The sequence below is a fragment of the Peromyscus maniculatus genome, chromosome 23, assembly GCF_049852395.1.
Source record: "Peromyscus maniculatus bairdii isolate BWxNUB_F1_BW_parent chromosome 23, HU_Pman_BW_mat_3.1, whole genome shotgun sequence".
In the NCBI taxonomy this organism is placed as follows: domain Eukaryota; kingdom Metazoa; phylum Chordata; class Mammalia; order Rodentia; family Cricetidae; genus Peromyscus; species Peromyscus maniculatus.
The window spans coordinates 11,707,005-11,732,805 of NC_134874.1; the positions used below are offsets into that span (position 1 = coordinate 11,707,005).

A 25,801-nucleotide genomic window follows, 5' to 3' on the forward strand; every position below is an offset into this window, starting at 1 on the left:
CCCTTCAGAGACCCATTTGTGGGGGAGCGGACTGCTGGGCCCTGTGCTCTGGGGCGTGCTGTTTCTCCTGCTTTTAAAAACATTTTACTTATATTGTAAATAAGGTGTACATATGTGTGTCTGTGTGTAGTTTTGCACATGTCAATACCGTGCCTGTGGAGGCCAGACCAGGTTGCTGTCTCTCTCAGGTCTCTAGTGAGAAGCCTGAGATTATTTGTCCTCAGGGCCACGCCCCCTCTCAAGGCTTCTCTGCATACCTGGTCCAGTTTCTGGAGCTACCAGGCTTAGGTGACATCCACCCCATATCTGCCTCTATTTTTCCACCCAAGGAAACTTGTCAGGAGATCTAGGGCCACCCAGATCTCAGCTTAGGAGTAAGCTGACCTCACTTTTCAATCCCTTGTGACATGGCCGAATACCCTTTAACACAGGTCCCAGGGGACCAGGACAGGGGCATCTCTCAGGAGGGGCCATGCTGACCCACCACACCGCCCACATTCTAGCTCACCCCCCTGGAGATTATCTTCAGTTGAATCCCTTGGAATACCACATCTGCCTCCTGCTAACTTCACTCCAGACATAGCCACCTGGCTCCGTTCACAAACCACCCAGATGCCTGAAATATACCAGGCTGTGCCGGCAATTCGCATTCAATTAACAGCTGTTGATGACTCCACCTGGCTCCTGGTGGGGCGCATTGGGAAGATGGGTCTGATGAGGCCTCTTTGGAAGCAAAACGTGGGACAAGCAGGCTGCCTGGCTACAGATTGGAAATCAGCTGAATGTGTTTTTAAAAATTCACGAATGTGTATGTGTGTGTACATGTTTGTGTGTGGTGCATGTGTGTGCGCACATGTGTGTGTGGTGCGTGTGTGTGCACATGTATGCTGTGTGTGTGTGTGTGTGTGTGTGTGTACAAGCCAGAGGTCAGCCCCAGTGTCATCCTCAGGAAGGTGGTCCACCTCCTTTTGCAGGGTCTCTTCTGTCCTGGAGCACACTAATTAGTCTAGAATGGCTGGCCACGGAACCCCAGAGATCCATCTATCTCTGCCTTCGACCTCCCCAGCACAGGAGTTCCAAGCAGGAGCCACCCCAGCGGGCATCCGTCCATGGGTCCTGGGTGCTAACTCGGGTCCTCATCCTGGTGGGGCCAGCATTTTTCCGTCTGAGCCTTCTCCCCAGCCCCAGCAGTGACTTCTGCAGGCTCACAGTCTGATGGACACACGTCTCGTGGACACACGAGATCCTTGCACCTGGGACTTCCGCAAGGAAGATGCCGGTTCAGACACTGTGCTGGAGCTGGTCTTGGAGAGCAGAAGTGGGGTGGGTTCGGAGACAAAGATGGCTACCTCCACCAGCCAGCAGGGAGGTCCAAAGCAAAGCATCAGGCACAGCCAATCAGGACAGGTGCAATTAAAAAAAAATGAAAATCATAGAATAGGAAGTGAGAATTTGTACACACTACCCTCAGAAATACATAATGATGGGCTGGAGAGATGGCTCAGAGGTTAAGAGCACTGGCTGCTCTTCCAGAGGTGCTGAGTTCAATTCCCAGCATCCACAGGGTGGCTCACAACCATCTGTAATGAGATCCGGTGCCGCCTTCTGGCATCCAAGCATATGCCCAGGCAGAAGACTGTATACATAATAAACAACGGTTTATTTTTTTTTTTTTTAAAAAAGAGAGATACATAACGACGCAAACAGTTTGGAAAACTGTTCGCGAGTTCCTAAAGAGAGTTACGTATGACCCAGGAATCCCACCCCAGGACCGTGCCCACGAGAAATGAAAACACATGTCCACGTGAAGACACGCACACAGATGTCCTCAGCAACACACTTCACAATAGGCACGGAGTGGATCCATCTAGATGCCCTCATCTGAGGGTTGGACACACAAACATACTGGGGTCAGGCATCTAACACTAGTCAGGGGGAAAATGGAACAAAGAACGTTTGGGAAGGGACATGGGTGGAGCTTGAAAACAAGATGCCAAGGGAAATGAGCCAGGAAGGGAACACGTCCATAGAGAGGTAGATTCTAGGTTCCCAGGGGAAGAGAATGATGACAGGTGCCGGCCTTCTGTAAGAGGGGTTGAAAATGTCCTGGTCCCGTGCTTGTGTGTAATAGTTTCTGATTTTGTGTTTATAAGGTGTTTTGTGTGTGTTGGCTTCTTGTGTTTTGTCTTTGTTTTTCAATTCTAATTTGTTTGGGGGTTTTAGTTTGTTTGCCTGTTTGCTTTCTAAAGAGAGAGTGAGAAAGGGCTGAGAGTTGAGTTGGTGGGGAGGTGGGAAGGATCTGGGAGGGGTGAGGGAGGGGAAACCATGATCAAAATACATCCTACGAAAAACATTTTTTCAATAAAAATGTCCTGAGGTTGGTTGTGACGAGGATCGAAAGACTGTAAACATACTAAAGACCATCAAGAGGTACACTTTTTATTTATTTATTTAGTGTGTGGTGGGGTGCGTGCTATCACATGCACGTGGAGGGAGGTCTGAGGACAAACTTGCTGGCATTGCCTCTCTCCTCCCACTACGAGGGACCGAGGAGTAAAATTCAGGTTGTCAGGTTTGGCCACAAGCTCCTTTACCCTAAGAGCCATGTTGCCAACCAGAATCATACACGCTAAGTGGGTAAATATGTGGCATGTGAACTCTAGCTTAATAAAGTCGCCAACAGTAACAACAAAGGATATGGGGAGGTGGAGTGAAATGTCTTTTAGAAGAAAATCACAAAGGCTTTGGGGGAAGATCTGGGGTGCAGGCTGAGGCAGTGTGGCTAATGATAATAGATTTGCCCTTTCTGAAGAGAAAACGGGGGTCTCCACCTAAAACCTCCCCCACCCAAGAGCAGATCCAGCAAAGATTCCGAAGTGCATGTTAAGAACATGTTAAGAACTGAATAGTCTGACGCTCTTGGGCCCTAGGATAAAACCCGTCTAGTTGCAGCAGGCACAAGGCCCTCAGAGGCAAATCTGGCCAAGCACTCAACCCTCAGGCTGGCAGGTGAGGGGTTAAAAGCTCCCCAGACGCCGGGCGTTGGTGGCGCACGCCTTTAATCCCAGCACTCGGGAGGCAGAGCCAGGCGGATCTCTGTGAGTTCGAGGCCAGCCTGGGCTACCAAGTGAGCTCCAGGAAAGGCGCAAAGCTACACAGAGAAACCCTGTCTCGAAAAACCAAAAAAAAAAAAAAAAAAAAAGCTCCCCAGAGAGCTGTGGGATGCCCATAAGGTTGGAGTTGAAGCCCTTGGTAAGCACTATGGGGCTCTGGGTTCTCATCTGTGCCTTTCTACTTAGAACCTACATGACTTGAATCAAGCTGTTCAGCTAACTCATCAGGTCCTCGGTTCACTTGCCCACAAAACAGGGTGGTTATCGCCAACGCTCACACCCTATAACAATATCCAGGGGCACGATCAGCCATTGAGTCAGAGCCTGGCAGTTTCTCTAAGCCTCCAGTTTCTCTATCCTAAAAAGGAAGCAAGGGAGCTGGTGAGATGTCTCAGTCAATTAAAGGCCCTTGCCGCCAAGCCTGACGGTCTAAATTTGATCCCCAAGACCCACCAGGTGAACTCCTGCAAATTGTCCTCTGGCCATCACATGTGAACCTGGAACATGTTCATACACACACACACACACACACACACAATATATATATATATATATATATATGTATATATATATATATATGTATATATATACATACATATATATACATGTTCATATATATGAACATGTTCACACACACGATATATATTCATATATGCATATATATTTATATATGCACAATAAACAAATAAATGAATTTGTAAAAAGGTTTTGTTTTGGTTTTTGCTGTTTCGAAACAGGGTTTTTCTGTGTAACAGCCAGAGAACTCGCTCTGTAGACCAGGCTGGCCTCGAACTCACAGAGATCCGCCTGGCTCTGCCTCCGGAGTGCTGTGTGTGCCACCACCGTCCGGCCAACAACAACAACAAACATTTTTCTTAAGCAAAAATCCCTACTTCTTCCCAGGGGGTCATCCTGCGAGCGTTGCGCACCAGCGCCCCCTGCCGGCCTTACCAGGCATTGGCGTCTCCAGGACCCGGAGGAGAAACTGCGCCTGCGCAGAATGCAAGCGCTGCGTTCTCCCCCCCGCCCCCCTCCCTCTTGAGGGTGTGACTTCCCCGGAGAAGATCCAAGGAGGCCACACCCACTTCCGGGTGGAAACCTGGCGGAGGCCACGTGACTCGCCAAAGATGGCGGCGCCCAGTGAGGTGGCGTGAAAGTTGTGGGAAGTCGGCGTCGCGGGGTTCGGGGATCAGAACCGAGGGGGGCCCGGGAGCCATGTCGCGACTGATCGTGAAGAACCTCCCTAATGGGGTGAGCAGGAGCCGGGGGAGGGGTCCGGAAGGGAGGGCGGGAGTCCGGAGAACGAGGCCGAAGGATGGAGGTTAAAGTCTGGTGCCGGAGTGCGGAGGTCCGGAACCCAGCGGGGTGGGACCCTGTTCTGACCTCTGCAAAGCAGAGAGAGTGGCTCTTATCGTTATCATTATCGCTGTGGATTATTGCCACCGCGGGTGCCTGGCTCCAAACCCGACAGTCCGGCTGCAGGCAGATGTCAGCCTCCACCTTATGCCTCGGACCCCGGACCCCTCGATGCAGTTGTTGACCCGGGTGGATCCACGTGGGTTCTCCCTCCCACTCCCGAGACTGTTGGGGGAAACAGGATGGGAAGTGACCCTGAGGACCTGGGTGGCGGGAACGGCATTCCGTGGTTTCTCCTTCAGTGGAGACGGGGCAACCCAGCCGTGATCACAGAACCTGGCACCCGGCAGGCAGGCATTCGGTAGCTGCGTGCCATGCCGGGTAAAGGAGGAAGCCGGCTCACGTATGTGGTGATAGGCGACTAGATGGGCACTCAGAGGACCCCCCTTGTTGTGCTGGTTAACTCTGGTCAACTTAACCCAAACCGAAGTCCCATAGGAAGAGGAAACCTCAACTGATGAAGTGATTCCGTAGGGGTTGCCCCTGTGGACAAGTCTGTGAGACATTGAGGAGTGACTGACGTGGGAGGGCCCCGCCCACTGTGGGTGGTGTCACCCCTCAGCAAGTGCTCCTGGGCTGTATAAAAATTCTAGTTGAGCAAATGAGTCTGCAGAAGGTCTCTGCTTCAGTTCCTGACTTGCCTTCTTCTCTGGATGACAGGCTGTTATTGGGACCCCCTAAGCCAAATAAGCCGTTTTCCTCCCCCGAGTTGCGTTTGGTTTTGCTGTGTACGGGCAACAGCGGGAAGCAGACTAAAACACGGTGTCACTATGACAGAGCAAGCTCAGCTACGGACTCGTTTCAAAGCCAAGCGTGTTGGCACGCACCCGTTGTCAGCTTTCAGTGTGGGCTGAGGCAGAGGGTGGCAAGTTCGAGGCCAGCCTGGGTTACAGAGCAAGATGATGTGGCAAATAAGTACATACATACATAAATAAATTTATTTTGGCTGTTGGCGGGGCCATATGCCCCTAGACCAGTGGTTCTCAACCTTTCTAATGCTGCGACCCTTTAACACAGTTCCTCATGTTGTGCTGACCCCCCCAACCATAAAATTATTTCGTTGCTACTTCATAACTGTCATTTTGCTACTGTTATACATTGTAATGTAAAGATCTGATATGTGTCCTTGGGGGGGTCGCGACCCACAAGTTGAGAACCGATGCCCTAGAGCCACGTGAAAATCCGGCTGGTGTGAGGACAGTAGGAGCCAGGTGTCTACACTGTGGGACTTTTAAAGCCACATTATAGTGTAGCATGATAATTTCCCATTACTTCCTTGGTAAGGTAGTTGAAACAATGTTGGTATTTTGTTGGTGTTTTGTTTTTATCGTTTCCCCGAGGTCAACGAGACTAAGGTCAGGGTGTTGTCAGACACTGGCAGCAGGCATGGAGTGTGTAACCTTTTGACATGACAGCATCATGGCTGTGGGCTGCAAGGCTGGACCTGGCTGTCAGCCTATTTTCTTAGGTTTCTTCAGCATCTGCTGGCCATTGCATGGCTACTTCTGTTACCCACCCTTCTCCGTCCAGAAGGATTCTGATTCTTTCCCTACCGTCTTAACCCCATCTGGTCTTCCTCACTCTGAGCCTCCTACCTCACTGACGGCGTTGAAGTACCAGAAGATCCAGGATGCTCTCCCCCATTGGGATTTTAGTTTTGGAGGGTCTTTTGAAAAACAGGATCTTAGTTTGTTTGGCCAGGCTGACCTTGAACCTGCCTCACCATACCCAGCTTTCATCTTGGAATTCTTTGGTTTTTTTTGAGACAGGGTCTGGTTAGTAGCCCTGGCTGGCCTGGAACTTGACATGTAGACCAGGGTGGCCTGAGACTAAAGAAATCCGCCTGCCTAAGCCTCCAGAGTGCTAGGATTAAAGGTGCGCATCACCATGCCTGGCTTCATCACTTTTTGGATTTTCGAGACAGGGTTTTGCTGTGTAGCTTTGGAGCCTGTCCTGGAACTTGATCTTGTAGACCAGGAGGCTGGCCTTGAACTCACAGAGATCCACCTGCCTCTGCTTCTGCCTCCTGAGCACTGGGATTAAAGGCGTGTGCCACCACCACCCATCTCATCATCAGATTTTTAAGCACATCTGAAAACCCCTTTTTGAAATAAATATCTGGGTGTGGTGGAGCACGCCTGTGGGGCTGGGAAAGGAGGCAGGTGGATCTCTATTTTGAGGCCAGCCAGGGCTACATACGCCCCTTTGCAGTGTACCACAGTGCAGTCCCAGGTGCTGGGCATCAGGGTGTGAGCATCTTTAATGGGCTCCATTATTCTCTCCCATGGTTGGTAACCGTTTATGCAGTTTCCCTTATCTATCTGTTTATTTGGACAAGCCTCAGCCGCAGATGGATGCTGTAGTTGATATGGTCTTCACAGGGGACAGGATAAGATGGAGAGCATTTGAGGTGCCCTGGGGTCTCATTTCCTCACCAAAGAAGTGAGTAGCCTGCTCAGCTGGTATCCGGCTCTGAGCTGGGACCTGGCCGCCCTAAATATGTGCATACAGATAGCCATCTTTTCATCTCAGGTCAGCCTCCAGGACCTCTGGGCTTCCATCTCCTCTGTCCCTTTGCTCTGGGGACCCCCAGCTCCTCTCATGATGCCCCTTCTGCTCTAGATGAAGGAAGAGCGATTCCGGCAGCTCTTTGCCGCCTTCGGCACGCTGACCGACTGCAGCCTCAAGTTCACCAAAGATGGCAAGTTCCGCAAGTTCGGCTTTATAGGCTTCAAGTCAGAGGAGGAGGCCCAGGCGGCCCTGAGCCATTTCAACCGGAGTTTTATTGACACGTCCCGGATCACAGTGAGTCTGAGGGAGTCCCATCCCGCCTGCCCTAGAGAGCCTGCCTTACCTCAGGGCTACGCAAGCTTTCAGGTGCCCAGGCATCATTCCCGGAGAGTCTGCTACCTATTCCCTGGGCCCTCTCCAGAGTGTCTGATGAATTAAAGCATTTAAATTTCACAGTACTCTTTTCTATGATCTGACCTTTGTGCCCTGAACACGTTATAATTATGGTAGAATGGATAGAAACAGTTACTTCTGCAGGGATGCCACTGGGATAAAGTGGTTTGCTGACCAATAATAGCTTGGAATGTATGGGGGTGGCTCATGGGAGTGTCCTCCCGAGGCTGCCTCTGAGAGTGTATCTGAGGTGCCGGGGCTGAGGGATGCATCCGTTTATGCGTGGTCCCTGACATTCTTCCACACTCCCGTGGTCATCCTGTTGTCCCTGTTACCCTGGACTTGTTTTCTGCTGTGACTGAGCCTGCCTCGTGGTGAACAGTCACCCTGACAGCCATCACTCCCTGCTGCCCTGTGCCAGGCAGGCGCCACCTCCCCGACATCGTTTGTTAGCCTAGGAGGTGAATGTGTACTCCCAATCCCCATGTGCCCTGAGTTCTGTCTCTGCCCTGTCGTCACCTGCTTCCTGGGCCACCCAATCTCTGCTCTAACCTTTTGGTCTGAGCAGAGGGGACCGGAGCATTTGCTGTCCCCTTCTACCAGAGAGCACGGGAGGCAGAGCTAGTCCTCTGGAAATGGCAGTGGCCAGGATGACTCTTGGAGGACGATGTCTAGGTTGGGTGATTTTCGCTTTAAATGCACTCAGCAAGTCAGTGACCACTGCATTCTGGGAAAACCATGCTCCTGGTGCTGAAGGGGGCACACTTGCGCCTGGGTACCGCAGCAGCTGTGGAAAACAGCGCTCTTTCCCATGCAGGTGGAATTCTGCAAGTCCTTTGGAGACCCAACAAAACCCCGAGCCTGGAGCAAACATGCCCAGAAGCCAGGTCAGCCCAAGCAGCCGCCGCAAGGCTCCGCTCCCTCAGGCACTAAAAAAGTACGTAAGCGGTGCCCCCAGCCAGCCCTGTGCCCAGGGTTGGCAGGGTGGTCTCTGGCTGGCAGGGAGTTGGGAGTATCTTTTGGATGGTTTTGGAAGGTGGGTGCACCCAGGGCAGTTCACTTTGGTCTTCCCTCCCCCCGTCATCGGTGTGACCCTGTCTGCCTTCCACTTCCAGGACGACAAGAAGAAAAAGGTGCCCAGTGACCTGGCAAAGGTGAATGTTGTGCGGGTGGCGAGGGAAGGCTGTGAACATCGAGAGGGTGGCGGGCTGGAGATCGGAGCCTCCTAAGCCTCTGCCTCATCTCCCTCCTTCCTGCCCCTCCCACCCGGCTGCACTGCCACAGCTGAAGGAAGATGCCGAGTTCCAGGAGTTCCTGTCGATTCACCAGAAGAGGACCCAGGTGGCCACGTGGGCCAACGACGCTTTGGACACTGAGCTCCCAAGAGCAAAAACCAAGCCAACAAGTGACTATCTGAACTTTGACTCCGACTCTGACTCAGGGCAGGAGAGTGAGGAGGAGCCGGCTGGAGAGGAGCCTGAAGGTGAGTGTGCACCGCGGGTCCACATAGGACTTTGCTGGCCCTGACCTGATGGGCACAAGGACGCTTTGTGCGACACTCTCCGGTGACACAGGAAAGGGACAACCAGGTGCTTCCCTCTAGCCATCTTGGGGAGGAGTAGCCCACCCACAGGTGTCTCTCCCCGAGGCAGATCTGGTCACCTGACTCAGCCAGTAGTCACCGAGCATGTGCAGTGTGCCAGGCACAGCTCTGGAGACTGTGGACACCGCAGTGAGAAAAGACCCCAAGAGTCCCTGTACCCGTAGAGTGGGCCTCCCAGTAAGAGCAGAGGGACGGAGGCAGGTAGTTCCCAGTGGAGCATGTGTGGTGACGGTGTGCCAAGGAGGCAGGACAGGGCATGTGTGGGAAAACTTCCTGGAAGGGCTCCTGCAGCTCGAGGGGATAGCGGTAGGGTGTCTTGTCCTCATGGGCCCTGCTGTGCCTGGTAAATACCAATCACCATAGAGCGTAGGCCCTAAGTGCTGTGGTCCACCGTAAGAGCTGTTCTGGTTTATCGGTGAGGATGTGGGACTAACTCAGCTCAGCCTGGTAAAGTCTGCTGGGCTGAGGACTGTGGGCCTGAGGGTGGAGAGGCCCAGGAAGTAGGGGACAGACAGACAGACAGCCTTGGAAAGGCTCAAAGGAAAGGATGACCCAGGGGCTGGTTAAAGCAGAGGGAACTGGGGGGAGGGAGGTGGAACTTTTCACCCTGAGCGCTGGCAACCGCTGCAGGGTGCTGGCCAGAGCCGCGGCCCCACAGTGTGCTCAGTGGGTCATGCAGGCTGCAGTGAGGGATGGCCGTCCCTCCTCTGCTCAGGCGGGCTTTTCTTTCCTGCTCCCTCCCCCCCAACCCTTGTCATTGAGTGTGTCACACCAGGTGTCCTTTGTACTTTAGTGCAAACTGTACTGTTCACCGGGGACACCAAGAGCAAAGGACACAGTGGCAGGAGTGCAGCACAGACACACGCAGAAGCCTAGTGTCTGACAAGGACTGTAGTCAGCACTTGAGGATTTTGCTGAAACAGTAGATTATAGCGGCCTCTGCCGTGAGCTGTGTTGTGTGTATTATTTTAATACTGTTGAAAGATGAACGTAAAGGGGGGATCTTGGGGAGCTGGGGAGATTGGCTCAGCAATCGAGTGCACGTACTCCTCATCCAGATCTGAGTTCAGGTCCCAGCATCCACAACAGTGGCTCACATTTGCCTGTAACTCCAGCCCAAGGGGCTCCAGTGCCCTCATCTGGCCTCTGTGGGTACTGCACTCTTGTGCACATATCCACACACAGACACACATGTAACTAAATCTCATGGGGGAGAGGGGGCTGGAGTGGGCCAGGGGAGTGAAAGGAGTGAGCGACACAGCTCCATGTGTCACGGGCAGTGTGTGTGTGGAAAGACATGCCCAGTCGAGTGCAGCCTGATTCACCGCCAGCTGTCGCTCATCAGAGAATTGGCTGGAGTTGATTTGTGTGAGGGCCTTGGCCATGGCGGGCGCGTTGTCTCTGCCCGCTAAGGTCGCTGACCCCCTGTCTCCCCAGAGGAACAAGGCGGCCTGCAGCCAAAGGCGGCCACACAGAGGGAGCTGTCCGACATGGACTACCTGAAATCCAAGATGGTGCGGGCCGAGGAGTCCTCCGCGGACGAGGATGAAGAGGACAGTGAAGACGAGGCGGTGAACTGCGAAGAAGGCAGTGAGGCTGAGGAAGAGGAGGGCCCCCCTGCCTCCCCAGCCCAGCAGGAGAGTGGGAGCCGGGGAGCCGAGCCTGGGAGCCGGAGACCTCAGGACGCCGCTGGCAAGGTGTGTGTTGGTCTGTGAGGGCGGAGGGAGAGGCTGGGCCTGGTCAGCAGGGTCACTGCAGCCCCTTCCCTAGGGGACTGACTTGGAGGGAAGGCCACTTGCCCCCAGGGTTGTCTATGCAGCCTAGGCTTCTGAACCGGTGGGGAAGGTGCCTGTTGTCTGGAGTTGTATCTGGGTGTCGATGAGCTGGATGGGTCTTGCCGTGTGCATTAGCAACAAGACGGATAGATGTGAGGAAGCTTTCCACCGACAGCTGAGGTCGGTGAGGGCTCATTGCACGCTGGGTAACGTCCCTGGCAAGTCACTGACTGGTTCTTGTCACAGTCCTCTGTACAGGTGACGAAGCAGGTCTTGGGAGGGCCAGTGGCTCACCCACGGTGATGGCTGGGAGATGGCGGGGCCTGAAGCTGAGATTTCGAAGATGGCTGAGGCCTTGAGGATAGCCCCACAGTGTCCCACAGGAGGTCCTCTCTGCTGTAGCGACAGGCTACTTGGACACTTAAGGGGGACCACATCTCCTCCCCAGGGCATCCCGTCTCCTGCCCTGCTCTTTATCAGATCTGCAGTGGGAGGGAGAGAGGCCTCCATTCCTCATTTCATTGGCCGCCAGTTCAGACCAGCATGCCCTGTCCAGGACATGTGGCAGTGTGGAGGTCACATCCCACACTGACTCTCAGTACCTGTCACCCCTGGGTGAGACGCATCCACCCCACAGGCCTCTAATCTCCACCTCGCCTCATGGCGTGTGTCCCTGTGGTGCCAGGGTTGGGTCATTCAGATTCATGAGGATGACTATGGTGTCGTCACTATGCATGCGTCCTTCAACTGAAGCCAGGGCAGCCCTTGGGGTTCGTGTGGTGAAGGAAGTCGGGGGTACCCAGCAGCCCAGGGCAGGCATTGCCAGGAAAGGAGTTCCAGCAAGGGCAGGTTTGCGCTTCAAAGGAGAAACCAAGAGCAGAGGCTCTCTGGAGTTGTTGGAACTCCAGAGCGCTGGGCCTGATCTCAGTGCCCCTGTGGAATTGCACTGCCCAGCCGGGCACCGGAAAGTGCTGGGCAGTGTGTGTCACAGGGCAAGCTCCGCCTCAGTGGTACGTCTCGTTTTTCCTGGGGGCCAAGGCCTCTGTTGGTTTGCCGACGGCTTCCCAGGCTCTACACGCGGCCCTCGTGTCAGGTGCGGTAAAGACTCTGCAGCTGCCTCCTCCTCCACCTCCATCGCCTCCACAGCAGGCATGGATTCCCGTGGAGTTGTCCAGCTCCAGCCCAGCAGCAGGCGCCCCTTCCAGCTCCAGGTCGTCCCAGCCACCACCTGCCGTGTGGGTATCAGGTCCTCGCCCCAACCATTTTCTCTCCGTGATCACTCAGGTAGAGAAGCCGGCCGGCAAGAAGGAACCCACCACGCCCTACACCGTGAAGCTCCGGGGAGCCCCGTTCAATGTCACTGAGGTGTGTGTTCATGAAGACAGGATGCGGGGGGGTGGGGGTGGGGTGCCAGGATGAGGTGGAAGTGAGTGTGAGTGAGCTAGAAGTGGCCGTGGAGGCTGCTGAGTAACGCCCCAGGCACTGGCACGGGAAGGAGAGGGATGGCGGTGTGAAGACTGGCTCCACCCCTCACGTTGGTACGGGGGGGGGGGGGAGGGACACGGACACAGGCTGACTAGGGTCACTGTTTAAAAGGGCGGGGGCACGGGGCTGGAGGGAGAGCTCAGTGGACACAGTGCCTACTGCGCAAGCAGGAGGAACTCAGTTCAAACCCCAGGAAGGAGAAAACTAAGCCAGATCCAGGACGTTGATCCTGCCTTAGCAGGCACAATGAGACCAGTCACAGGTGCTGATTTCTCTGCTCTGAGGAACTGCGCGGGGCAAGCACTCGGCCGCTGAGCTATGTCCATGGTCTGGTTGTCAAGGTCTTGGAATCCTAAGAGAAAACATTAGAGAATTGTTAACCGTCCAGTTACTAATTGTTAATTGTCCAACGAAATATTTCATTTGTTAAAAAAAAAAAAAAAAAAGACAGAAGGGGAAACACATTTCTTTTCCTTCCAGAAAAACGTCACGGAGTTCCTGGCGCCCCTGAAGCCAGTGGCCATTCGGATAGTGAGAAATGCTCACGGGAACAAAACAGGTAAGGCAGGCCAGGCCGCACCACAGCGCCGAGGCTGCCCACCGCAGGCTGCCCACCGCAGCCTGCCTCACAGACACCCATGTCCTTTTTTGCCGTCTCTTGCCCTCAGGTCGGCATAGTTCATCTGCAAAGACCAGGGTCTCCTGTCCCTGCGTCTGGTGGCCTGGCACAGTGACTCCTTCCTGGCCGTGTCTCCCTCCCTCTCGGCCCCTACTGCACTGACAGGCTCACGTGCTCTGTTGGTCGATGCGAACGGGCCCAGGGTTGGCTGCGCTGTCCATGGGCACCTCTGACAGAGGACAGTTCTACCTTGTTGAGTGTATGTGGCGTGGAATTGGGCTGTGTCTTCCCAGGATTCCACTCTGGTCCGCCAGGGTCTCCTCCTGGCCTCAGAGCACTGGGCTGGGCCGTCATAAGGCAGAGAGTCTGGTGATCGGCCAGAGTTGGAGCTGGGGGAGGCCGGCAGGTGTGGGGCCTGCCTGCTGGCCAGGCCAGGAGGCTCGGGGAGACGGAGCAGCAGGAATGTAGCCGCATCTTGCAGAGCCACGCCAAGGCCCTGTGGGGTGGGAATCCACAGCCTTGGCAGGAAGAGGCCACCTGGGCAGAGCGCTGGGGGACAAAGTGCCCAGGTATCAGGGACAGTCAGGTCACTGTCCCGTGTCTCCCTTCTTCCCCAACGCCCCTCTTGGCTTTATCACATCTTGTACCAAGTTCTCCTCATGTTTCATGCTGAAGAGGGCAGTGGGGGGGGGGGGGGCAAAGGGGCTCCATCCCAGCTTAGCAGCCCAGGAGCCGTCCCCTCAGTCCCCGGGTGCAGTGGGCTGGGCCTGTCACCCAGGAGCGAGGAGCCGAGGGGCTGACGCCGAGAGCGGCCTCGCCAGCTCCATGAGAGCTGCTGCTGTGGGTGGTGCCCCTGGCTTACGGCACTTTAGAGACTGGGCAGGGAGCAGGGAAGAGTGTGTGTGTCACAGCCGAGAGAGCCCACTGGGTCTGCAGCTGGGAGACACCAGCCTGGAGCACGGCGCTCTCAGGGGCAGCCAGCGGGGCTGCAAAAGTGCTGGGGAGCGGGGCTCAGTGACGCAGGGACGTCAGTCAGTGTGTTCTCCAGCATAGGCCCGTGGGGTTGGGGCTGGGGACGCCATAGTGGTCCCTCAGCTGGCCTGGCAGGGTGTGGGCCAGTGCCCCCCAGAAGACTCATGAAGAGGGTGAAGTAGGTTTGTGGGTAGGTGACGTCCCTGCAGAGAACAGAAAGAATTCCTTAGGGTGCGTGTGGAAAACCCTTGGCCTTTGGGCCACGTTGTGGCATTGCCATCAGACAGCCATGTGACATCGGGCACGTGACTTAACTCCTCTAGGGAAGGGTGGCCCTGCTCTGACACCTCACAGGGTCAGGCTCCCCCTCGGGAAGGATCCCAGGCCTGGTTCTGAGCTCCAGGGACAGTGGTCGTGGAGGTGGCCCTGACTCCTGAACTGAGTCACAGCACTACCTACACCAGCACGTCTCCAGAGACTGTTCAGGGACAGGGTGGGGCCGGCACGGGCAGGAAGGCCGTGCTCTTCACTCCTGGGATCCACATCTCCATTCACAGCCAGCCCTGTGGTCTGAAGCTGCTGGGGGGTGCGGGGGCGTCTGTGTCCTGGGGAGTGACAGACAGGTTTCCCAGCTCTGCCTGTGACTCTGCTTATCGCCATCCTCTCTCAGGCTATGTCTTCGTGGATCTCAGCAGCGAGGACGACGTGAAGAAAGCTCTGAAGTGCAACCGGGAATACATGGGTAAGGGCTCGTGGGACACCAGCGTGGGCCGTCCCTAGGCCGACAGTGCGCGTTGGTGCTGAGATACTTCGGGGCCTGGGGACCCAGCAGGGAGCAGAGAGTCCACAGTCCCTCCCTCTGGAGCAGCACTGAGTGAACACAGGAAAGAGACAGGAGAAGTGGGCACATTTCTCCTGAGTGGCGTGCAGAGGGGCAGGCTGCGTTGACCTGAGCTCTGGCTCCCTGGAACAGCTTTTCGGGTCTCGAGAACAGCCTGTGACGCTGGCTGACTTGGGAGGTCACTGGCCTTACCCATCCCGGCATGGTCAAGTGGCTCAGATGCAGGGGTGGGCCACTGACAGAAGAGTCGCACTGAGGGAGGATGGGAGGGAGCCCTGTAAGCAGGTCAGGTGATGGTTCCTGATGGAGCACCCAGTGGATGAGGGCGAAGTGGGGTGGGCACCTGGCCTGAGTGGTGCATGCCATGATTCACTCGCTCAACGTCCCGGGTCGGGTTGTCATGTGAAGCCTTCCCAAGGCAGAGCAGCCAGTGGGGGGAGTGGGGAGGCCCCAGAACCCAGCTGCTGACTCCTGCGTTCTGGGATGGCCCTGCAAGCTCCTCGGGGCTGTGGCAGCCCTGCCAAGGTGAGTGAGATCCCAGTGGATCCAGCTGCAGCCTGGGGAACCGTCTACTGCAGACAGGATCATACATAGAGACAGCGGGCTCCGGACAGCAGCAGAGCAGTGGCTAACGGGACTCTCGGGAGGCTCGGCCACCCTCGGGCACCCACAGCCATGACCCCTGTCTTCATGCAGGTGGACGTTATATCGAGGTCTTCAGGGAGAAGGCCCCCACGGCCCACGGTCCCCCAAAGAGCAGCTCCGCACCCTGGCAGGGCCGCACGCTCGGGGAACATGAGGAGGAGGAGGACCTGGCTGACTCGGGGAGGCTCTTCGTGCGGAACCTGTCGTACACCAGCTCTGAGGAAGACTTGGAGAAGCTCTTCTCTGCCTATGGTGGGTACTGCCTCCAACTGGTCCTGGGTGGTATCTGCATCTGTCAGCTAGAGGCTTCTCTGTAGAACCCCAGCACCTCTACCATGTGGACGGGCCTCTCTTTACTCTCTCAGAACGTGGAGTAGATGGGAGAGTGGTGTCTCCCTCAGGCTGTTCACACTGCGGCCCTGTCCTTACGAGACACCGAGGCACCTGGCTGTCAAGTCTTTTTTTGTTGTTGTTTTAGAAACAAAATCTTAGCTATATAGCCCAGGCTGGCCTTGAATTCGCAGCAATCCTCCTGCCTCAGCCTCCTGAGCGCAGGCGTTACTAGCATGTACTACAGTGCATTTTTTTCTTCTAAGACAGGATTTCTCTATGTAGCCTTCCCTGTCCTAGAACTAGCTCTGTAGACCAGGCTGGCCTCAAACTCACAGAGATCGGCCTGCCTCTGCCTCCCCAGTGCTGGGATTAAAGGCGTGCGCCGCCACTGCCCGGCATGAGGGTGGTCTTTTTGTTGGATGTGTGATGCTGTTATTAAAGGGAGCCTTCATTTTCAAATTCTTGCCTTTAAAAGAGAATTCAGATGCAGCACACACATCTAGCAGTTGGGGGTTTAGTTAGAATAACAGGAAGCAGGAATACTACCTACCCGTTAGCAGTGAAGGGGCCAAGCCCAGCAGCAGGGGTCCTGGTCCTAGCGGACATGACTGATAGCCCCTCCTCCTCTGCTGCTCTCTCCTCCGCGCTCCCCCAGGGAGAGCACTCCCAGGAGAAGGGCACGTTCTCCTTAGAAGCCCGGATCTCAGGCTGTTGTAAGTAGATGCATTAACTATGGCCGGGCACAGAGGCACACGCCTCTAGCCTTTAATCCCAGCACTCAGGAGGCGGAGGCAGGTGGATCTCTGTGAGTTCGAGGCCAGCCTGGGCTACATGGTGAGACCTTGTCTCAAGGGGTAAAAAAGACACAAGACTATGCCAGGGAGTTAAGGTACCCCTGAACTTGAAGAGTTCACTAGGGGAAAGGTTAACACCCTCTCTACATGTGCTCCCCTTGCGAGGACACCCCCGAAGCCAGCTTGAGCTGTCTCAGCCAGTTGACCACCTATTCCATCCTCTTTTCATTGACACCCCCACCCCACCCCACTTTCAGAACCCTGAGCTGGCTCGGCTAGAGAGACCACCACTATGTTTTTTGTGTCCTGTTTTGGGGACCAGTTGGGCCGTCCCTCCCAGAGCTAACTTTGTTACTATCAGTGCTGGGGCTGGACCCAGGGCCTTGCGTGCGACAGGCAAGCACTTGGTCACCGAGCTGCACCCCAGCGCAGAGGAACTGTTCTTCCTGTTGCCGCTGTTGTGGTGAAAACTCACCGGCCAGCGGGTCGTCTGGTCACGGGGGCCGTGTTTGCCCCTGGGGTCAGGATTATTGTACAAAGGGCAGCAGGGCTCTGAATGGGGCCGAGACAATGACACCTGCAACATGCCTGAGGTAGCTCTTCCAAGGACAGCCTGAGTGTGGAGCTTCAGAGACGGGAGGACCAAGGAAGGACGAGGAGGAGGAGGACCCGAGAGTAGGCAGGGTAGTGAAACCTCCCAGTGTGCCCACAGCTGTCCTGCCAGCCATACCCTCCTGTCTCCTGCTGACACGGCCAGACTGGACAGGAGAGGGGTGGTCTAGACTGTAGGTGTCCGTTTGAGAAGACAGGCTCATGCCAAGGACATGATCGTGCCCTGTGTTCAGAGTGGGAAGCACTGCCTAGCTTGTGTGGTGATGCCATGGTCCTTCCATGCCACCACCTGTAGGAGGCACCTCTTGTGTTAGCACAGCTTACCCCACACCCGTCCTGTGAGCCAGGGGTCTTGTGGCATTTTACAGGTGAGCAAACAGTCCTGTGCATGTTAAGTGACCTGTCCATACAGGGACAAGGGAAGGCCGCGTATAGAGCAGGTAGCAGAGCAGGTCTGTAGCCCACCTCCCCTCTGAAGGTTGACACACAGAGTACCTTTAACACTGGCCTGGTAAGCAGACTGGCACTCGCCATGCTCTCTGTGGGACCCAGCCGCCTGGACTGGTCCACAATAGCCATTTGCTGATCTCACCAGTCCGGACCTTTGCCTGGCCAAGGCCCAGCACGAGTGCTCTGGCCCACGGCTGACTGATGTCTCTCCCATCTCCAGGTCCCCTGTCAGAACTCCACTATCCAATCGACAGCCTGACCAAGAAGCCCAAGGGCTTTGCCTTCGTCACCTTCATGTTCCCTGAGCATGCAGTGAAGGCCTACGCTGAGGTAGACGGGCAGGTATTCCAGGTAAGTTTGCTCAGGACTAGTCGGGCTGCTGGGCTCAAGGGAGCAGGTGTGTGTGTGTGTGTGTTTGTACACGCGCGTGCACCTGCCCTAGTCCCAGGCTGCTTGTTCGGCTTATTTGTTCATGGCTTATAGATGTCATTGTTACCTGGTTTATAGATGTCATTGTTATCAGGCTAGACCTGCGCCCACCTGTGTAGGCCTCATGTTCTCTCGCTGTGTAGGGACAGACAGACAGGACAGGATGTAGGTTTGTGGGGCTGTGGGGCTGCAGCTGTGCTTTATAAAGTAAACAGTTTGCAGAGTCGGAAAGATGGCTCAGCAGGGAAGAGCACTTCCTGGGCCCACAGCACTCAGGAGGCAAAAGCAGGTGGATCGCTATGAGTTCCAGGCCAGCCAGGGTTATATAGTGAGACCCTGTCTCAAAAGACGGGAACAAACAAAAAGAACAGAAGAGAAACGTGGACATTTCCTGCTCTTCCAGAGGACCAAAGCTCAGTTCCTAGAAGTCATGTCAAACCACACACAACCACCTGTACCTCCAGCTCCAGAAAATCTGGCGTCCTCTTCTGGCCTCCAAAGGCACCAGACACACACGGTGCACATACATACACACACTCAGGCTCAGGCACACACTCGTCTACATAAATAAAGTTACATCTTTTTAAAGGTGAACAGCGTCTCCTGCACACAGCGGCATCAGCTGGCCTCACCACAGTGGCAGGCCCCTGTGTCACGTGGCTGTCTTAAACTTATAAAGAAAGAGTTTACTGGGGGCTCCCAGCTTCAGAGCATGTCTGACCACATGGTGGGGAGCATGAGGACAGGCAGGCGTGGCACTGGACCAGTAGCTGAGAGCTTACGTCTACATCTACCAGCACGAGGCAGAGAGAGCTAACTGGAAATGGTGTGGGCTTTTCCAACCTCAGAGTCTGCCTCCTAATCCTTCCAAATAGCTCTGCAAACTGGGGACCCGATGTTGGACACTGTGAGCCTGTGTTCACATCCTCCTCCCATCCCCTCCAGGGCAGGATGCTCCATGTCCTACCTTCCACCATCAAGAAGGAAGCCAGCCAGGAGGCAGATGCCCCAGGATCCTCTTACAAGAAGAAGAAGGAAGCCATGGACAAAGCCAACAGCTCCAGGTCCTAGTCAGCCCACAGTGGCCGCTGTGCCCCAGTCCTAGGGTCCGCTGCCCATGGCCCCGTCTTTCATGTGGCGCTCTTAGTCCCTGACTTCTCAGGGCCTCAGTTTTACCATTTGCGGGGTGCAGAGAGCAGAAACAGCGTCTCCCCACCACCCAGAGCACAGTGTGGATCGTAGGAGAGAGTGTGTGCAGAGTCCCTGCCCCAGCTAGGGCTGAGACTTGGCTTGAGAGCCCGTTGGTGCCCCCCCCCCCTCAGTCTCCTAGTCTTCAGGCCTGGTGGACTTGGCCTGTGGGAGGGGATGGGAGGGCGGGGCTGCCATGTGACGTCTGTCCTGCCCCTGCTCCTCAGCTCTCACAACTGGAACACACTGTTTATGGGACCAAATGCCGTAGCTGACGCCATTGCTCAGAAGTACAATGCCACCAAGAGTCAAGTGTTTGACCACGTGAGTATTGCTGATCTCATAGCAGCTCTTTCCTGGGCCAGGTGTCAGGACCTGGACAGCTGCTGAGCTGTCCTAGGCCAGACCTGAGGTGGGAGCGCACTTGTCACCCTGACGGCAGAGGATGCCTGTTGATTTTGCTCATAGCTCCACCCCACCCCCCCTTGTCATTTCCCCGGCCCCAAGACGTGCGTCAGCACTGTCCCTGGACACTGAGCACACCACCACAGATGAGGTAGTGATGGTGTTTCAGAGAAGCAAGGGGAAGCGGGCAGGGCTCGTTTTCATGGCATCTGAAGTCAGCCTGTCTGAGGTACTGCTGTTAGAACATGTGCCCAGGATGAGAACGGCCTGAGCCGTTTTTTCCTCCTCCGTCCGCTGCGGCTGTGTATTTAACACTTGGCACGGGGCCGAATTGAGCGGGCTGCATTTTCGTGGCACTGGCCACAGCCTGACCGAAGTTAAGAGGGACCGTTGCCGTGGCTCAGATGCCAGGAGCCCAGCGGTGCCCAGGACAGAAGGGGACCAGCTCTTCTGGTGCCCTCTAGTGGAGGGAGATGCAAATGAGAGGTCGGTCATAGCCACAGTGGGCGGCTCAGCGAGGTGACAGGTGACACAAGAGGCTGGGGTAGGAGCTGGCCGAGGCTGAGGTGGGTGACTCTGAAGCCCCTGCAGGCAGTGAGCTGAGCGAAGAGCACCAGGGCATCTACCTGAGGAAAGCCAGGGAAGGAAGGGCATTGTGAGCCATGGGGACAAAGCTGGAAAAGGACCAAGGGGTCCAGGGTTTACAGCACAAGTCCCGAGGAGTCTTAGTCCTGGGAGCCTCCAGTATGGAGGACGATGGGTGTGGACCACATGCATTTTCCTCTGAGCCACCTCCTGACAGCACCAGGCCTCTTCTCCCACAGGAGACCAAGGGCAGCGTGGCTGTGCGTGTGGCTCTGGGGGAGACCCAGCTGGTCCAGGAGGTCCGCAGCTTCCTTATTGACAATGGCGTCAGCCTGGACTCTTTCAGCCAGGTGAGTCCTTAGCGCACACAGTGGGTCTCTTAATGCTCTAGCCAGTGGCTGCTGCAGAGCTGGGAAAGGGTTTCCTGGGAGGCTGGAGAGATGTGGGTGGGTCTTGTGGGTGATGGGAGCCTGAACCAGGAGGAGGCCTGAGGAGTGGCCCCTTAGAATATCCCCTCAGAGGGTAGGGTGCACCCAGCAGTGAAGATCCCCAGCTATTCCTGCCGTCCACACCTGGGCAGCAGGTCTGTGATGCCAGGAAGGAGTCTGGGCACTGAGATGTGGCTCTTGTCCTTTGGAAGCCCATGGGGCCACCCTGGGAGTGCCAGTCTGGGTTGAGGTTGGGGACTATTGGAATCAGTGTGACTTGGGGTGATTTGGGGGAGGTGTGGTCCAGGAGCTGTCTGTGGGGCATGGAGTGAGCAAGACATCAGCGTGTGAGCTCCCTCCCCCTGCCCAGCCACTCAGCTCTGCTTTCCAAGCCTGTCCACCAGGGGCCCCGATGGGGGCCCTCCCCTGGAGGCCACCGCCAACGGTCAGTGCCAAAACCATGCTGAGGTGACCGTCCTCTCGTCCCGCACACGTTCATCTCTTCTCCTCAGGCCGCAGCAGAGCGAAGTAAGACTGTGATCCTGGCTAAGAACCTCCCGGCGGGTACGCTGGCAGCGGAGCTACAGGAGATCTTTGGCCGCTTTGGCAGCTTGGGCCGTGTGCTGCTGCCTGAAGGTGGCATCACGGCCATCGTGGAGTTCCTGGAGCCCCTGGAGGCCCGCAAGGCCTTCAGGCAGCTGGCCTATTCCAAGGTATGGCCGCTGATCTTGGTGGGGCCCTAGAGAGACACCAAGAGCTGGAGTCGCCCTCAGGCTGGCGTGGGCCTGGCACACATAGACTCTGCCCAAACCCACATTCCCTCTTGGAGCTTTGCCCTGCGCTGGCCATGAGCCGGCCATCACTGCGGTACCCGAGGCTGCCTGCCTCCTGACTTCCGAGTAAAGAAACATTAGCAGGTGTGAGCTTCCCGGGCTACTGTGACAAGTGGCCACCAACTTGGTGGCATCAGACAGCCCAGTCTGGGCTCTCCAATGCTGGCAGCCAGAAGCCCAGGTCACCACACAGCAGGTTCTTTGCCTCCGCCAGCTGCAGGGCAGAGTCTGTCCCCTACTTTTCTTGCTTCTGATGGTCCTGGTGGCCCTTGGCCTGATTGTCACTCCAGTCTCACCCGGTCACCTTTGCTCATCCCATGCCTCCCTCTGGATCTTTTCTTTCCTTTTCTTTCCTTCTTTCTTTCTTTCTTTCTTTCTTTCTTTCTTTCTTTCTTTCTTTCTTTCTTTCTTTCTTTCTTTCTTTCTTTCTTTCTTTCTTTCTTTCCTCCCTCCCTCCCTCCCTCCCTCCCTCCCTCCTTTCTTTCTTTCTTTTTTTTTTTTTTTGGTTTTTCAAGACAGGGTTTCTCTGTGTAGCCCTGGCTGTCCTATAACTCGCTCTGTAGACCAGACTGGTCTCAAACTCACAGAGATCCACCACCAGCCTTGGCCTCCCGGGTCCTGGGATTATGGGTGTGTTATACACACACACACACACACACACACACACACACACACACACACACACACACACACACACCGGCAGGGACTACTTTATTAAACTTAGAGCACACCTAGATAGCACAGGACAGTCTCACTCCAGGATCTGCCTCATATTACCAAAAAGGTCACAGTCGCAGGCTTCGGGGCTCAAAGTCAAGACGTGGCCGTGTCTTGGGAAGCCACCATTCAGCCCAGGACAAGGAATTTCTGTCTGTCTGAGACCTTTATGCTTCATAGACCTCAGTGTCACATCAGTCTCTGCAGACTATACCCTGGCATCTGGCTGTATGAAGGGCTCTGTGCCTGGCTTCTGGTGGCTCTGTCACCTCTGACCCTCAGGCGCTTCTGTCAGGTGGCGCTGAGTCTCACAGCCAGCTCTGTGATGGGGACCTACAACCTGGGCACCCCTGTCTCTGCAGTTTCATCATGTCCCTCTCTACCTGGAATGGGCTCCAATTGGTGTCTTTGGTGCAGCCCCCCAGAAGAAAGATTCCCAACCTGCACAGACTGCAGAGAAAGCCGAGGCAGAGCCAGAGACGGGTAAGAGCCGAGTCTGGGGTCACCGTGCCGTGGGCAGCTGTGGGAGGAGGGCGAGGGGCAGCTGAGACCGTCATTAGGCCACTGGCCAGATGTCCTTCATTCTTCCTGCAGATAGATTGTGTCAAACGCCCTTTAAAAAGTGGACCATTGGGGTCCTGTCACACGAGGTGGCCAACTTTTAGTTTCTTGGTGGAAGGTTATGGGGACAGAATCTTTGAGTCTGTCAACCGGGATGAAAGAGGCTGTGGGAACCTTGTCTCCATCATCAAGGTGGCTGCTGGAAGAGATGATCCCTCTGTAGCCGCTTGGGTATCACAGTGCCCCCTGGTGTCCAATGGCTGCATGGTCAGGAAAGGAAAAGGCTGCGGTCCCCTTAGCTGGTGCCTCACTCCGGGGATGGAGCGGACGCATCCTTGACAGCAGGGCCAGGATAGCTCTCCCCTGCAGACTGATGGCTCAGGAGTGCCTGTCACTCTGAGAGCCCGGAGCATCCGGGTAACATCCCAGGTGCAGCCTGGGCAGTGGAGCCCGCAAGTGTGAGGACTGTTATGAGACGGCTGTGGCGGTCAAGATGTTGTGTGGAGTTTATTGTCTTTTGTTTTGACATTCGCATGTAGCTCGAGGAGGTCTCAAACCTCCCATGTAGTCGAGGATGATCTTGAGCCTCAGATCCTCCACTCCTGAGTGTCGGGACTACAGGCTGGGGTTACAGGTCTGTGCCACCACACCATTTCCCGTGGTCTTGGTATATAAACATCTGTGGGTGCAGGAATATATTGCAGCAAGAATAGGAAAGGCGGGTAACGAGGTTGGCAGACGGGGGTCCGGATCCTTGCCCAGGTCCAATGACATCTCTGCTCACTGTCCACTGAGGGTCTTCCAGAGGCTGTAGTTCCAGATGGGAAGTCACTTCTGTCTCTGCCCTTTGACCCTGACACTTTCTGGTTGTCAGGTTTGTGTAGCTGGTGAGACCTTCTACATACCCTTTCCTAGCCTCTGCTAGGAGGCAGCATGTTGTCTGTCGGACCACAGGTTCCCTGAAGCCTGCTCATGATAAGTCAAGACGTCCCTTCTCGTGGTCTCTCGTTGGTTTTCCATTACTGTTGGAGGCTGGAACCTCAGGTGGTGGATGGTCTGCAAGTGTTTAGCTTTGAGCTGCCTACCTCTGCCTGGGTTAGTTCTAACCCCACGTCACCCCAGACCTCCACTGCCTTCCCTCTTGGCTCTGTACTACACTTGAACCTGGGTACTACGTTTTGGCATAAAGCAAGCACGCATTGTCAAACATGAAACGTAGCCTAGCCAGGGCCTGGGTTCCTGAAGACACACCCTAGGAGGCCCATCTCCCGGCTGGGCAGCAGTGTCAGCCTGTGAGACCACCCAAGAAGATGTTGTGTGGCTTTGCTCACCTGTCCTGACGCAATACCCCCAAGGTGATACTGGCAAACACTGGAATTTGCACTCTGGTTCCTCCCTTTTCATTTCTATCTTGGCCAGGCTATCACTGCACTCCGGTGTTCAGCATCCCGTGCGCTCAGCATCCCGTGTGCTCAGCATCCCGTGTGCTCAGCACCCTGAGCGCTCAGCACCCCGTGCAGCCGTAGGCGTAGGGCAGGACGGCTGCAAAGATAGATGTCAAAGCAGTGAAAACTGTGGGAAGGATGCGACTCCATCCCTCTGCAGGGAGGGCTGGCTTATGGTGGTGCTTGTGTCCTGAGTCTCGGGCACACGTGAGGTTTGAAAGTGGCTTCAGGTGTTTGGTGGCCCCAGCCCGTGAGTGGTCAGTGACATTGAGGTGCGAAGGTGACTTGAGGTGATTGTGACCCGAGCCCGTGAGTGGTCAGTGGAATCCTGAGTCACAGTTACAGCAGTGGCGCTGTTCTGAGGCAGACGCACGTGCTGTCCAGTGCATGGGCAGCCCTCTGTTCCTTGCCAGGGCTGGGGGAGCGTCTCCGTTCCCTGAGCTCTGTCTTTGTGTCTGCAACGTGGGTGATGGCCGCCAGGATAACCAAGGTCACTGTTGTCACCCACACTGGGAGCCAGGTGGCATTACCCCAAGTGCTCTTGTAGCCACCTACCACAGAGCCAGCTCCCCAGAGCTTCTAGCTGGCCTGGTGTGGGGGTGGGGGTGGGGCTGAGTGGTACCCATTGGGGCCTTGGGTGCAGACATTTCTCTGGACCTAGAGCCGTTTCTTGACACCGGTGTCCAGGGTCTGGAGTTGGTGCTCTGTTGCCTTGTCCCCACCAGGCTCTGATCCTGGGAAGGGTTGGTTTCCAGGGTCACAGTCTGTGACTTGCACCAAGGTCCCCAGATCTAGGAGAAGGGCCCAGCTACCCACCCAGATCTGGACTGGGAAGCTGTACCGGGCTGAACCCCTGCCCAGACCACTGTGTCCACATCGTCCTCACTGCCACTTCCTAGAGCCGTCTTGGCCTCCTGAGGCTCTTCCTTGTTTTTCCACACAGTCCCTCTTCTGTCCCAGTCCTCTGAGTTTCGTCCTGCGCCCCCTTCCCGCCTCCTCACCCCCTGCCCGTTGCACAGTTGCACATTGTTCCTGAGCTACCACCAGCTCCCGCATCCCTGTTGGGCGGGGACCTACAGTGCTGGGGACCCAGACTAGGATTTCACAGGCTAGGAGGAGGGGGATGGGCAGGCTTTTCCCAGGCCCCCCCCCCTGCTTTTCTGCAGCGAGCTTCTGTTCCCCGCATGGGTCCCGAGGGAGAGGAACAGCGTGTTTTATCTTCCCACAACCAAGACCCTCACCTCCAGATAAAGGCCTGTGAGTCAGGGGAGGTCCCACAAAGCTGCTTGCTGCTGATAACAGGCTGTCGCTGTGGGCCTCCCAGGAGCCCGGAGTGGGGAGGGGCAGGGGAATCCTGCAGCCTGATTATAGTGACGCCCCCTGTGGCCACCCATGACTGGCTGTCATTGTAGTGACTGAGGTGGAGGCGCCCCTCTGGTCTCCGTAGCCCACCTTGCATCTAGCTTCTCACCGCGACCCCGGCCCTTGCCCAGCCTCCGCCTTTCTGACTCCTTCCCTCTCTCTGGTTCTTCTTTTTTTGTCTTTCTTTTGTCCCTCGGGGCTAAAGCATAGGCAGTGTTTAAAAAGACCTTGTTTTCATCCCCGTGGTCCTCAAGCCACCTCCAGCCCTTCCTTGGGCCCCGGCGCA

General features: G+C 55.8%; 1 protein-coding gene across 1 annotated transcript in view; it reads left to right on the forward strand.

The window, feature by feature from the left end:
* The first annotated feature begins 4,207 nt into the window (after positions 1-4,207).
* Rbm19 (RNA binding motif protein 19) overlaps positions 4,208-25,801 on the forward strand; it is an 86,752-nt gene continuing 65,158 nt past the window's right edge. The window contains exons 1-16 of the mRNA XM_006970795.4: positions 4,208-4,364; positions 7,152-7,334; positions 8,251-8,370; positions 8,549-8,587; positions 8,718-8,916; positions 10,474-10,733; positions 12,096-12,176; positions 12,777-12,855; positions 14,558-14,629; positions 15,425-15,625; positions 17,783-17,913; positions 18,937-19,055; positions 19,407-19,503; positions 20,409-20,519; positions 21,110-21,310; positions 22,510-22,630. Of these exons, the coding sequence (XP_006970857.2) occupies positions 4,329-4,364; positions 7,152-7,334; positions 8,251-8,370; positions 8,549-8,587; positions 8,718-8,916; positions 10,474-10,733; positions 12,096-12,176; positions 12,777-12,855; positions 14,558-14,629; positions 15,425-15,625; positions 17,783-17,913; positions 18,937-19,055; positions 19,407-19,503; positions 20,409-20,519; positions 21,110-21,310; positions 22,510-22,630 (2,050 nt within the window). The 5' untranslated portion in view covers positions 4,208-4,328. The remainder of the gene's footprint in view (positions 4,365-7,151; positions 7,335-8,250; positions 8,371-8,548; positions 8,588-8,717; positions 8,917-10,473; positions 10,734-12,095; positions 12,177-12,776; positions 12,856-14,557; positions 14,630-15,424; positions 15,626-17,782; positions 17,914-18,936; positions 19,056-19,406; positions 19,504-20,408; positions 20,520-21,109; positions 21,311-22,509; positions 22,631-25,801) is intronic.